Consider the following 13,554-nt stretch of genomic DNA (forward strand, 5'->3'; position numbering starts at 1 on the left):
GCGAGATCTATGCACAGACCGAGTCCGAGTGTGAGGCCAGAGACCGAGGGACGTGGGATTTCGTGTTTATGTGGAAAAGTGGTATTGCGAAGTGTGCGAGAGAGGGTGGCGTGCGTTTGCGCTGGGACCGGTGAGATATCGAAAGGAGAGAGCGGTAGGTACAGGTGACGGTGGATATAGGGGTTGTGAGGGGGGTCGTGATGTTTTGGGCTGATGGGTGTTGAAAAGGCGATGAACGACAGAAGGAGGACGCCTAGTGGCCTCCGGCAAGCTGAGGCGGGTTGGACCTCGCCCACGGTAGCCCCTGGGTCCCATACGCCGCCTGCAGCTCCTCCAGGTGGGAAGCGGGCGTCCCCGGGCTGTTCCCCAACATCGGCGTCGCCTTGGGCGTACTCCCGCTCGTACCCTCCACCGCACCTCTTTCAATACCACCCATCTCATCCCCCTCACCTTCGCCCTCCGTCCCCGCCGTGCTCATCGAGCTCATCGTCGAGCCCGTCTCCTCCGTCGATCCCGTACTCGACGTCGACTGGCCCAGCTGCAGCTGCGAATGCGGGATAAGCGGACTGGGAACGACGGGGAAGTTGAACGCGTCGGACGCCGAGTCGTATTGACCCGTAGGTGTCGGCGTGCCGCGCGGCGAGTTGGAGGATGAGTTGTGGAAGAAGGGGAAGCCGGAAGGGCTGCCGTGTCCTGGTTGGCCGGGGTGGGCGTATGCGCGTGGATGAGGAGACGGGACGATACCCTCGACGGGCGTCATGCGTGGGGATTGGAAAAAGCAGAACTTTTTCAACTGTTTCGTCAGCTACACTCCGTGTACCTGAGCTCAAGGTAACTCACAAACTCCTCGTAATTATTCGTCAACAGCTTAGGGTCGCCCACTCTGCCCCTCTCGTCCGGGTCCACCTGGATGACGAGATCCGAAAGGTCAGGACCCGAATCGCTATTGCTGAAATTGGTGATAGGGCTCGATGCGCCGGTAGAGGCGACGGACGAATGGGGTGACATGTCCATGACGGGCAAACCGACAATGGCGGGCGAAGGAGGGGAAGATACATTGGACGAAGGGGGTGTCTCGTCCGAGAGGAGATCGCGTAGATTGCCGGTGGACCGCTTGGTGCGCAGACCGCGGAATTCGGGCGACCCGTCCCGGCTATCACTATCCATGTCCCTCTCCTGCTCCCTACCTCGCTCGAGAGGATCAGGAGCCATCCCGCCGCGCTGAGGCGAGCGAGACCTAAGCGCAATGGGCGTCGTCTCCCCATCAATAGGCTGGACCGGCTCATCCGTCTCCGTCTCGCTCGTCTCACTCAGCGCCTGCGAGAACGACTTCCACGTATCCGTCTCGCCGTTCCAGCTGCTGCGGCGCTCATGCGCTACGCCAGCGCGAGCAGGATACAGCGTCGCCGGATGACCAGCGACGAAGCCCATGCTCAGATCGACGTCCGGGGAGAGCATGAGCGGGGGCGAGAGCTGGTCCCCTTCCGATAGCTTGGGAGGGGAGGTAGGCGGCGAAGGCGCGCAGTACCGCTTGGAGAGGGAGAGATGGTTGTGTACGTCCGGGACCTTGGGCGCTCGGAACGACGCAGCAGGGGCAGGTGTGACGGGTGAGTCGGGGCGTGACGGGGGACCGTCAATATTGGCGGCGAACTTGGGGAAGATCCAAGATTTTGGTCCGGTCGTCTGCCGATTGCTGTCGCTGACGCCGAACGCCCGGTTGATTTGGCTCGAGGGGGAGACGTGACGGTTCTGCCGCAGACCGGGGAGGCTAGCGAGGGACGCATCTTGCGCTGCCATCTTGGGGTATCCGGCGGGATTGGAGTGACGGGTCGGACGACGTGGAGCGGCCTTTTTGAACGTAAAGTTGTAGTTGATCCCCGTGTTGCTGTCCCACCATTCCTGCCCGTCGATCGAGAACCGGATGCACATGACGAGTTGGCGCTCGTCGAGCTTGCGCTTGTAGTCCTCGAGCTTGACGGAAAAGGAGAAGCGGTCCCATCCTTCGTCACCGGTGGTTTCGGACGGGATGTGGGTGACGTGCAGACCGGCGACTTCAGAGACGGTTCTGCACATCAGCTACTGTTCGAATGATGTGCGGGATCAAACTTACTGCCAGTGATCCATGGTAAACCGTACAGCGACCCATTTCTGGAACGACAAATTCCTGACGATCGCCGTTCCCTTGAGGTGGAGCGGTCCCGCATCGGTCGCCAGCTCAATCCGCTCCAGCACCACATTCTCCCCCTGCAGCGAGCGCGGATCGCCAAAGTCCACGCGGACCCTCGGCACCGTACTCCCTCCCTCCATGACCAGCCGATCATCATCCGTCTTCTGCGCAGCGGCATTCCGGCGAGTGCGGAACTGCACAAAGTCGGACGCATCCGTATCATTGTCAACCTCGGTTTCCGTATCGGTGATTTGGCCCGCACGATCCGGATCCGCCGCCTTGCCGATCGCAGTGACCTTTTGTTCACGGAGGAAGAGGACGACGTTTTCGAGCGCTCGACCGTCCGCCGCCTCGTCGGTGTCTGCAAAGCGGACAGACTTGGAGCGTTCCTCGGGAAAGTCCCGATCCTCCGTCTCGGGCGAGTTGGGTGATGATTCCTCTTTCTGCCGAGTGAGGTCTGGGGTGGACATGGACCGCTGCTTCAGAGAAGGCTTGACGACCTCGCCGGACTTTTTGCGGATCATGGAAGCTGGGCGAACAGCGGGAGAGTAGGTCCCGACCGGTGTGGACTGGACGGGGAGGTGAGAGGAAGAAGAGGATTGGGGGAACATCTGGAGCGACCCCGAGTGGCCGTCGCGCCGATGTGAAGACATGTGGGAGGACCGCCGAGAGTTGATGAGGGTCGGGCGAGCGGGCGACATGGCGCTCCGAGCGGGCGCGGCGGACCGAGGCGCGGGCTGGTATGGCGGGAAGGGGATGCCGCCGGAGATGTACTGGTCTTTGGGAGAGGTGTAGGGGAGGTCGGCGGGTTCGTCTGATGGTGTAGGAGGTAGAGAGCTATCGACGGTGGAGACGGAGCTCATCGAGTCTTTCTGAGAGCGAGGTGTAGGTGGTGGGACCGTACCCTTGACGGGACTGGGGTGGAGCTTGAGACCGAGCGAGCCGCCGTCTGTGGGAAGACCCGAGACGCCCATCCCGCTTCCGCCACCGCTACTGCTCAGCCGCCTAGGCAGCCCCTCCATCGGCCGAGAAGCGACAAAGGGCTGTGTAGCGCTGGAATGGCGAGACACCGTGGGGGAGAGGGCACGGCGAGGGGTGGATGAGGAGGAAGAGTGGTTGGAGGATGTTCGACGAGGAATGCCAGGCATGGGACCGGTGGCTATAGATGGTCCGGCGTCCATGTCTTCGACGTGGGTCGGAGGGGACATCCAGCCCTTGCGGGAGGATGTCTCCTTGGCCGGAGAGGGGATGGGGGAGGTGGGCTCGGCGTAAGGCATAGTCTTTTGTGAGATCTGCGAGGAGGTCAGCGGCGGGTCGATAAGAGGCGGTAACAGAGAGATGTTGATGGAAAGACAAAGAAGATGTTTGGAGAGGGCTGGGTAAAGAAAGGAGGTAGAACGCGCTCAAGATAACTCGGCCGAAACCAATGACGTCGTTTTCTGGGCCACAAGGTTGGAATGATAGTCGTAGGGGATAAGAAAGGTTGAAGCGTAATATTAATAGTAGAGGGCGGGTAGGATAGGTGGCAGGTCATCTGCCCCAACACAACGCCAGCGCGTCATGTATACCCCTGAGAGCCAGCCACCACCGCCCTACTGAAAATGCCGCGATGACACCGTGACAAACGGGGTGAAAGGAGTAACGCGGCAGGGTCAAATGCGAATATCGCAGCTCACGAATATGAAGGGGAGGAGAAAGGTGTAGAACGAAGGAGGCTAGAAGGGAATCGCGTGAGATATAAGGGTGTCTGAAGAGGAAGAAGTGAAGGAGACCTCCGCTGCGCTCCAGCTCCGAGATAAGGCACCGCTTCTTTTCCAACTTGCCGATACGCCCAAAGGGCCCAGATCTATCACAAGAGGACAGACTTACAGATGAGAAGTATACGCCGTCTTCCTCGCAGTCCTCTTCGAGTATGATGATGGGGATGCCGAGTTTGGACGGGCAGCTGTTGGTTCGGATAGCCTGTTGTCGTCGATGTTGGAATGTAGGCATGGTTGTGGGTTGGTTGAAAAGTCGCGTCGAGGGTGATGGGAAGAAGGTTGATAGTTCGGTCAAGGGGGATAATGGAGGAGCGGTAGGTTCGACGGGTCAGAGGAGGGAGAGAGAGGAGGGGAGGGGCGGGGGCAGGAGGGAGAGCGATTTTGCCGAAGTAAGCAGATGTCGAAGTAAGCGGAGGAAAAACGCGGTCAGCTTTTGTTTTTCGCAGATGATTGAGTTGGCGCCCAGCCCATCCGCCAAAGGACGCTTGGAAAGGTGACGTCGCCGAAATGGAAGGACAGAAGGAGGAGGACAGGTGTGTGCGGAAAGGGGGGACGGAGTGTGTGTAGAGGCGTTTCAACCAATGGGCACAGACAGGGAGATAGGCTTTCGGACATCGAGATCAAGCTTCGGACATGGCGAAAAGAGGGGAGAGGAGAGCGAGGACGGAGCAGAGGTATCAGCAGGCCAACTCACCACTTGCAAAAGTCCGTTCCCAGCAAAGCGAAAGTCTCCTCTGTCCACCTTATGCCAGACCGCTTTCCTGCTTCTTAAAGCCTATCCCCTTCGCCCGTGCCTTTGCCTTTGCCTTCCTTCTCGGAACTGTATCTCCGAAGCTCGTGCGCGGCTTTGTGCTCCACAGACGGACGATGAGGGGCAGATCGAGGTGGAGGAGGTGCCGAAGAGACTTCGGAGATCTCGCGAAGAGGTAATCACCTGACGCTCGAGCGGGATGAGAGGTGGGGCTGTGTGCGTGTGTGCGTGCGGGAGGAGCGGTAAGCGAGGATAAGATGTGTAGAGGTCGTCGTCCAGACTACAACTCCTGACGATGATGGTACCGAATGTCCAAAATCCAGTCGCTGCGAGCTGAATGACCCCAAAACTGGCCTTGGTAGATCACGAGTCGTAGCGCCCAGCTGATCCCCCGAATGTTGATAGGCAGGGGGATGTCTCGGGGAGGGCCGCTCCGTTACGCCAGGGGCAGGCGCGGCGACGGGCGGTGGTGCGTTTGGTGTGTGAGAGGGTGAGACAACTCGTAACGGTGACGGCCGGGGTGCGAGGGGGGACGATGCGCAGGAACGTGTCGCCCGTATTGGTGTTCCCTTCCTCTTCTCCCTGTCCTCCTGCTTTCTCTCTTGTACTGATCCCCGCCTCTAGTCCGCCCTATTGGAGCACATAGTACTGATATTGATCTCCAATACGGTGCCTGCTGATGAAAAGCTAATGCGACCTGCGACCGGATGGCGAAGAGGGTAGTGTCTCGTAGAAGGTGGATTCGCCAGCGATCCCCCTATCGTTTCCCGCTTGATAAGTCGACGTCGGATCTGATTACTGATACAAGGATAAGAGGGTGATGACTAGTCTAATCCAGCCAGGCGGTCAAATGCCTCACGCAAGCAGTCAAGCACGATGCGCGGACTCCGTATCTCCTGCTGATTTGGAGAAGGAGAGCTCTTGGGGAAATATCAAATGGCTCGAGGGGCGCGGCGGGGGCGCAGGAGGTATTACGAGAGGGAGTAAGAAAAAGAAGAGTAGTGGTCCAAGCGAGACGCGCAGGTGCGGGGCTGGGAGGTTCCGCGGGGAGGGAGGGGATTGCTGACAAGGTCACTGAAGCAGGGGATGGACGGCTCAAGAATCTACTCATGAATGGACTGACCCGTCAGCTATGTAGCATCGTCCCGTCAGCTTCTGCAGCTCGTCAGAAAATTCTCGACCGAGATAGAGGAACCGCGGTGCCTTGCCGCGCAATCGCGCGAGGCGTTCCTTATCCTGGTGTGTCTGTGCTGAATTACCGTATCAGGCGATTTTACGACAAGCCATTGCCGCAATCAGCATCTTGCATCCTCATTCATCCATGTTCTTTGGGTGCTTTGGGGGTGGCAAGCGATAGGGATGAGAGACATGCGAAGACACTCCAGCCCCAGACCTTGCTGTGCTGCACTGAAGCTCTGAAGGGATAACTGGAAGGCTGGGCGCTGCGGCTGGGCGTAGCTCTAGCTGCAAAGTAAGGCAAGAGCTTGAAGCGAAAGCAAAAGGGCGCCGAAGTTCCGTTCGCTCGGCCGAGCCTTCCTCGGCTCCGAGCCGACTGCTCAGCGCTCATCGAGCGCAATATGACGACCGTGGCCCCTCGTCGGTGGCCGCTTCGTTGGGCACGTCGCTGCTGAGATATTATGAGATGGATCTCTCCCGGACTATGCAGTGACAGTGGGGTGCGGACCGACAGGGACGGGAAGAGGGGGTTACAAGGTAAAAGGCAGAGTGTTGTCGAGTGACTACCGCTTTTGCCACCCGGACTATCGGAGGATTGATGACGTTCGCTTGCAGTGCCTGACTCTTAACCTGAAACACTGATCCAGAAGAAGATCCGCGCCGCGCCGCACCGCATCGCCTTCCTGAGCTACTGTCTCGAGTTAACTCCTGTCAAGTAGTCCCAAGTATATTGCTTCTCACCGATAAGCAAGACCGAAGTGAAGCCAGCAGAGAGCGACGAGAAGGACCTTCGGCCGGATATACGGAGTCTCCTGGCAAGTGTACGGCAGTGCAACGAGATCGACGACATGTGCTTGGTCGCCGGTTCTTGCTTTCACATTCATGCTTGTCCTTGATACGTGGATACGGTATGCTTCCCCAAGTGTCGGAGGTCCGGGACGATGTCGGTCGATATGTGGCCAATAGCGAGGCAGGTATTATTCAGAGGTACGGCCTTGGATCCCCATGAGGAGAGGGATTTATCCGAGTGGCCGGGGCGGGGGCCGAGAGGCTACGTTGGCAACTCCGCATTCCTCCGTTTGTGCGGTAATAAGTCACGGCTCAAGTGCTGGATCTCAGAGCGTGCAGTAGCTGAGCAGCAGAGCTTGCCGCTTTCATCTCCTGTCTAGACCTGGACGTGTAGGACTATCGCATACCAGCTGGCAGGTGGCGGCAATCTATATCGGTGAGGATGACAAGGTGATAGCATCTCGCATAACGCCATCTGCGTGCTAGCGCCGGACTTCGGAAGTGAGCATTCGTAAGTGAGCAGGCAAGATATGTTTCGGCAGCGTCAGCCATCCCTTGCATATCCATAAAGTCGCGTCTCGGTCTGTACATATCGCCATCACTGAGCTCAAGGCCATCGCCGCCTCATCCCCTGGAGATCCTTTGCGGCGTCCATTTGCGATTTACCGTAGCCGGCACGCAGAGGGCTCTCGGTACTGGCTTCGTCCGTCCCGGTCTGATGAGTCTGACGGTGCTTCGCGATCCAGAATTCCCGGAACGTCTGGGTCGGACGAGCGGTCTCACCACTCTCGCTCTGGTACTTCCGCGCGTCGCCGCTGGAGGATGCCATCGCCTCGCTGACCCTCGTCGTGTTGTCCTTGGTACCGGCGTGATTGCTGTCCGTCGGCGGCGGAGTCATGGTGCCTGGCACACGGTCCGACGCCGAGCCGCCGAGGAGTGCCGCAAGGCTCACGGTCTGCTGTTGACGACGGCGGGGTGGCCTCTTCCCCGGATGAGTCGATTCTTCTTCGGTCTTCGCCAAGTCGTCCGTGGTTTTCTGCGCAGTCTTGTTGAGCGACAGCACCCTGGCTCGATGCAATTGCTCCGCTTCCGCCTCCTCGGTCGAGGTGTCGATCGGCTCCTGTGTCTGGGCCGTCCCTGATTCTGACTACATGATGACCTGGCGAGCTGTTGCTGAATGGGTCAGTGGAGGTCGTACTGGGAACGGACCTCAGTGAGTGGTGGGTAATTTCGAGGTATCTGAGGTACAAGGAGAAATGAAGGAGAGTCCGCTGTGGAGAAAGGCCGAGTACGTCAGGGTCGGGGCTGGGATCTGCTCCTCTCGCCACTCGTGAAAGGATGATCGGTGAGTATAGCAGATCGCCCAGTCCAGAATGTTCGAGCGCATTGTCTGATGTGCTTAGCCTAGGCTTGAGCTGTGCCTGCGTGAGGTAATGAACGGATGGCAGTCGAGCATGCCGAAAAGGCTTGATGTGATGACGGGATGAGCACGATCAAGGCGAACGGTATTTTGACCTGCTATGACCGAAAGCGCCGCGCTGGGACGATAATGATACATAAGCCGTGAGCCTCCATCGCACAAGAAGCCTATCCGTTGATCTTCTTGGTCCGTCCTTGACGCTGAATGATCAGCTCACCCCCTTCGGAGACCGCCTAAATACAGCAAGACTCACCTTCTTCATCCGCTGCAGCTTCTTTGCGGACATCTTGGCCGCCATCTGCTCCTGCCGTATCTTCTCCGCCTCCCTGTCTCGCCGTTCCTTCAGCCTATCCCTCTTCCTACCCCGATCAGCTATTGTCCCGGTGCCCGCAGAGCGTGACACAGCTTACATTTGCCGATCCGCCTCTTTGTCGTCCTTCATCTCCTTCTCCACCGCCTTGACTGCCTGTTTCTTCTGCTCCTCCTCCATCCGCTTGGCGAATGGCGTCTTGATCGACTCGCTGATGTATGATCTCCGGAGGGGCGCTTTGGCAGACTTGTGAGCCTTGCCGGGTGTCCGGCCGCCCTTGCTCTGCGCGACCTCCTGGGTCGCGTGAGCGGAAGATGAGGATGATGCGACAGCCTCGACGTTCATGATGGGCTGAGTCTTGTCGGTATGGCTGGAGTCAAGATGAGGGTGAGTGGATAGGCAAATTTGCACCTCTTCACCAAGCTGGAGCTCCGGAAAATCCTCCTGAGGGGTTTACGGCATTCCTGCACGTGGCTGATCTCGTCTGAGACAGCCTGTTGGACGGTCCAAAGGTCCTCCTCACCGCCCAATATCTCCTATAGCTCATCTATACATCATCTATCCTCTTGTTGCTCTTCTTCTATAGCGGGCCTGGTGCTTGTCGTTCTGTGGCTGTAATATCGTATAATCATCTCTTCTTGAAATCTCGGCTGGTCCGACAAACAACTATTTCCAACACCGTCATCTTCGATGGGTATGAGCGAGCAGATCACGCCAAGGAAGCGAAAGGCGGTAGCTGGGGAGACGCCGACTAAGAGCGGTGGAAAGGCAAGAACAAGAGGGTGAGTCTCGAGACGAATTGGAAGGACTGGGCTCAAGATCAGAGCGCCTACGCCAAATCCACCACTGGTACCCTTTCCTACTCCTCCTCGCTCCCGGCAGCGCCGAGCAGAGTACGTCGAGCCCGAACTGGACATCTCAGCGTCGAGTAGCTCCGCTCTCCTTCCGGACACCAAGGCTACCAAGCTCCCCGTCCACCTCGAGACCCTCCTCACCCTGCATCGGGCTTTCAACCTCGCTCTCTCCCTCCATCTCGCTACGCATCCGCCGGTCCTTCCGCCCCACTCCCCGAACGCCACCTCGGTCCTGCTACCGAATCTCACCAATCTCCTCGCTATCCGTGAGACCGTCGAGCGGACGGGATGCCGGCGGTTCGGTACAGCGGAACTACAGCGCCTGGCTTGGCTCTGGACATGGGACGGCTCGTCCATGCCGGAAGAGCGGTCGGCCAAGGACAAGGCGAGCGATGATGACAATCCGTTCTTGGTCAATCACGACTCGATCTCGACGTCCAAGCTGGAGATCACGGGTCTGAACTATGTCATCACCCCTACGAGAACGCTCGATCCATCAACCAAGCGGTCGGTTTATACGTATGGACTCGGGATTCTGCTCGATCTACGAAAAGGGGAGACGAGGCAGCTGTTGCACGGTGGTTCGGAAGGTGGGATAGGGAACAAGGGGCAAGGAGGTGGGCTAGGAGCAGTGGGGAGGTGGAGCGGCTCAGGGGAAGAGCGGGAGGAGATTATGCGAGAGCGGCTGGAGAAGTGGGTTGAGCTGAATGGCGGTTATGAGGTGAGCTATCCTGATCGTCCGGGCTGGTATACTTTGGCTGACAGGACAGGAGGAGCAAGCGGTGCTTTCTGGCGGTCTCGCTACTCCCGCCAATACCCGTGATCATGCCCGATCTACCATCCCGCCCATTCCTCTCCTTCCGCTGCCTCACCTTCCCGCATCTACACTCCTACCCGCCGCGAACCTCTTCTCGGCCGCTCTGGCTTCTTCCACGGTAGCCTCAAGCAGTGCCTCACCACGAAAAGCCGGCCTGTCTCCCGCTACCGCCAGGCTCGCCGATGCGTTCGACATGGACGACAAGCCAAGTATGGCTAAAGTGGCACGTCCGGGGTCGATTGAGGAGCGGCAGCAGGCCATGAGAGATCGGGTAAGCTGTTTCCCAAGTACTTCGTAGGGATGAGCTGACGTATCAGATCGCAGCTCGGAAGAACGGCAAAGCGCCTCAAACCCTCGCTTCCCAGATCGCTGGCGGACCGCAATACACCCTTTCCCGCGCGGAAACGCAGGAAGAGCTCAAGCGGAGGAGCACGCTCAGTCGACTTGAAGGTGTAGCTGAGGCTGTTTGGATGTGAGCTTCCAAATGAACGACTGTCATTGGGAAGAGAAGCTGATGCTTTAGGCTGTTCTCGGCTCCCACGGCCGGCGTGTCGTCGATGTCTACTCCCCCTCGAGGCAGAAGACGGGCTGTACCGATGTCTGAAGCAGCGGAGGTCATCGTCAAGTCCTCCAAGACGCCAATCTCGATGGGTACATCCATCCTCCACATCTTTCTTGACCGGAACAGTAGCTGACCCATCAGCCGAAGCCCAAACATCCCTGGTCCTCCTATGCGACCTCTGCCCCTTCTTCCTCCTCCTCAAAACCATCGCCAAACAAGACTGGCTCGAAATGCCCGTCCAGGTCGCTCAAGGCCCAACATCACCCAGCAACAGCCTCCTCGCCAGCGCTCGACTTAGCGCCAATCTCAACAGTCCTAGTCGGAATCACCCCAAGGGACTTGTGTCGCCTGGGAAGGCGGTGAAGGAGGGAGATGGGGGGACGGTGGCTATTGCGGGTCCGGGGAGTCCGGGGAGGGTACAGCGGGTGGGTGGATTGAGGGAGGTTCGGGCGGTCATTAGGCGGGAACTTGAGCGGTGATGTGGTATCGGGGTTCTATCTGTAAGTCCGAGTCCCAGTTCCAAGAAGGAGCTGAACAGAGCAGAGAGTATATCCACAGTCGCCGATCCCTCACATGCATCTTATGTCAGCCTTTGAGCGGAGCAGGTCTCATCGACTCGATACTGGGCAACCTCGCCGGCGCCGCTTTCCACGCTATGGAAAGTCCGATCTAACCTTTTCTGGAGGCAAGCCACCAGCACAGAGCTCATTGCCACTGATGGTCCGATCTGATGCCAATATGCACAAGTCGGTGCATACTGAAAATTTGAACCCCACGGCCCCCACTCTATAAAGCCAATGCTGATATTGAGCCACATGATATACACAAAACCGACTGATGAATCCTAACCTCGACTTCGTCAAACGTACGGCTCAAGAGCGCCCTTCAGCGGGACCCTCACTGTTGCTTGAGAGAGACGACTTGATGGCCGCGATGAACGCATCGACACCCTCCTTGGCGAGGGAGGCGAGGTCCGGTCTGGGACACGGAGGAACGACTGTAAACGTGCCTTCAGGCCAGAAGAAGATCGTGGACAGTTCCTCGTCGGAGCAGCTCGCGATCTGTCTTGCTCGGTTGGCTTCATCCACGGTCGAAGTTGATCGGTCGTCGGGCGTGGTGTGGAAGGTATATCGGCCGTGGCTGATCAGGCGGCTCCACTTCCCTCCTGAGGAACCTGCCTGCCCCTCCACATCAGCTGAGGCTTGCGATGGCCGGAGGACTGCGGACCACAACCCTGCCTGCCCGATGCGGTACTGAAGCTCGACCGTGCGCTCTTTGCTTGGCTCAGAAGGCTCTTCGTTGCCACTGGCGGTAAAGGGGACAGTATCATCCACGTACCAGATGGACTCGGCGAACTTCGGATTCGGCGTCCAACAGGTCCCACACACCGTGTAGCTCAATCCTGTGCCGGTGTCGGCGGGGTCCGTTCTGGCGCTGATTCTCCCTTGATCTGTCCCGGCAACGGGGCAGAGTGATGGACGAAGCGGCCGGGGATGGCATGGTGTCGAGTGCTGTGGTGTGAAGAGCTAAATGTGTGGTAGGGAAGAGTCTAGAGGATCAACTCCAAAGGCTTGACGTTGTTAGGCGGTCGAGAGTGAAGAAGAGGGGGGAATCCGCTCTGTCATCTTGCCACCCTCCCCGGCATCGGCGGGTCATGAATGGATTCTCGAAGCTGACAAGCATGTGCGTTTCACCCTTCCTTTCGTATGTCGCCATCGGCGATCCGGGCACACAGTGGCAGTGCAGTCAGCCATGGCGAGGAGATCCGAGCACTGACAATGTACAGAATCAGATGCTGACTTATCGACAAGCGTATAGCTTGAGGACTAGAAACTCGCTGACAGCTAGCGCTTATCTTTCCTGCTGCCAAGCGGCGACCTTTTCATCTGCGCTAGTAGCATGCTCAGCCCCTCTCGCCAGCTACCACCGACACATCAGGGCTGGCCGTTGCCAGATCTACCGCGAAGGCACACTCACCGACTGGCACAAGTTCGTCTGCCACCGTGCCACGGCTGCCCGACTCTCCTTGGGGTGCTAGGTGCGACGGTGGAATTATCTCATTCGCGGCTATCTTCATGCACGCTGGGGAAGGGTCAAAGGAGGCGCTGAGGGGTACGCGGAGGAGGTACCTTGAGTGTACTGCGCTGGACGTCGAGCTGCGTGAGTTGCATCGTGCTTTGTTCATGAATCTCTGAAGGATCGCAGCTGAAAATGCCTAGTACTGTTCTTCCTGATGGTGTGCTGAGCGGGGTACTTTGAACGGAAACGCCGCATCTGCCCTGCTGTCGCAAGGCCCTTATACGCCATGTGCGCCCTGGTCTTTATCATGAACGAGTACCGACTTTACTGTGTCCTTAGTGAGGCCCGTACGATTTCCTCGGTTCTGCACGCAATAGTGGGAATGTAGGTCGATTCTTCCAGAGTCAACCTATCATCAAGCATCAGGCATGGAGCCGATGTTGACGTTGGCAGCTTTCTCGCCATTCCCATCCTCTACATCGCGCCCGATGACCTCCGTCCAGCACGACCTCGCGTCGACGCTGACGTCGAGATGAACGCCGCTCCTCAGGCCGATGGCGAGGCGGCCGCGGATCCTCCAGCCGACAAGGACGAGGACGGCCTGACCAACGAGGCCGCGGATGCTCCAGTCGGCCCAGCCGCGAACGCTCCAGCCGACGAGGACCCGAGCTGCAGCCGCGAAAGCTTTCACACCGCATCACGCAGTATCAGGGTGCGCTCCCGCTCCTCATGGCGCGCCTCTATGAACTTCTAGGCCATCCCCGAGCACTCGGCCCAGTCTGGCTCTGGGGACGGACTCGAGGTGTTGGCGTAGCGGCGTGGCAAGGTTGTATCGGGGAGGTCTAGGCTAGAATGCGAGGATTAGCAGGGAGAGGCGATATGAGCGGGGGACGATCAGTATCAAAAGTCCGGATCGGATGATAGACAGC

At 58.5% G+C, this 13,554-nt stretch overlaps 5 protein-coding genes across 5 annotated transcripts; 3 read left to right on the forward strand and 2 right to left on the reverse strand.

Moving 5' to 3' along the window:
* Positions 1-253: 253 nt before the first annotated feature.
* Positions 254-3,444, reverse strand: MKK02DRAFT_19703 (putative phosphatase regulatory subunit-domain-containing protein; the record flags this gene model as incomplete). Its single annotated transcript, XM_053086131.1, has 3 exons — positions 254-793; positions 841-2,065; positions 2,111-3,444. 3 exons carry the CDS (start codon positions 3,442-3,444, stop codon positions 254-256), a joined length of 3,099 nt encoding a protein of 1,032 aa, XP_052942786.1.
* A 713-nt stretch (positions 3,445-4,157) lies between these two features.
* MKK02DRAFT_29996 (uncharacterized protein) lies at positions 4,158-6,105 on the forward strand (the record flags this gene model as incomplete). Its single annotated transcript, XM_053087956.1, has 6 exons — positions 4,158-4,332; positions 4,394-4,486; positions 4,806-4,898; positions 5,088-5,156; positions 5,366-5,414; positions 5,589-6,105. The coding sequence occupies 6 exons, from the start codon at positions 4,158-4,160 to the stop codon at positions 6,103-6,105; spliced, it is 996 nt and encodes a 331-aa protein (XP_052942787.1).
* Positions 6,106-7,250: 1,145 nt separating this feature from the next.
* Positions 7,251-8,718, reverse strand: MKK02DRAFT_40391 (Cgr1 family-domain-containing protein; the record flags this gene model as incomplete). The annotated part of the gene is made up of 3 exons (XM_053091083.1): positions 7,251-7,769; positions 8,317-8,422; positions 8,474-8,718. The coding sequence occupies 3 exons, from the start codon at positions 8,716-8,718 to the stop codon at positions 7,251-7,253; spliced, it is 870 nt and encodes a 289-aa protein (XP_052942788.1).
* A 345-nt stretch (positions 8,719-9,063) lies between these two features.
* On the forward strand, positions 9,064-11,085 carry MKK02DRAFT_19756 (uncharacterized protein; the record flags this gene model as incomplete). The annotated part of the gene is given in 6 exon segments (XM_053086144.1): positions 9,064-9,155; positions 9,168-9,948; positions 9,998-10,315; positions 10,362-10,516; positions 10,568-10,695; positions 10,748-11,085. 6 exon segments carry the CDS (start codon positions 9,064-9,066, stop codon positions 11,083-11,085), a joined length of 1,812 nt encoding a protein of 603 aa, XP_052942789.1.
* A 445-nt stretch (positions 11,086-11,530) lies between these two features.
* MKK02DRAFT_29999 (uncharacterized protein) lies at positions 11,531-13,439 on the forward strand (the record flags this gene model as incomplete). The annotated part of the gene is made up of 6 exons (XM_053087957.1): positions 11,531-11,731; positions 11,824-12,027; positions 12,514-12,766; positions 12,826-12,842; positions 13,158-13,337; positions 13,380-13,439. The coding sequence occupies 6 exons, from the start codon at positions 11,531-11,533 to the stop codon at positions 13,437-13,439; spliced, it is 915 nt and encodes a 304-aa protein (XP_052942790.1).
* Between the last annotated feature and the right edge of the window lie 115 nt (positions 13,440-13,554).

This window comes from Dioszegia hungarica (assembly GCF_025882075.1).
Source record: "Dioszegia hungarica strain PDD-24b-2 chromosome Unknown MKK02contig_24, whole genome shotgun sequence".
In the NCBI taxonomy this organism is placed as follows: Eukaryota; Fungi; Basidiomycota; class Tremellomycetes; order Tremellales; family Bulleribasidiaceae; genus Dioszegia; species Dioszegia hungarica.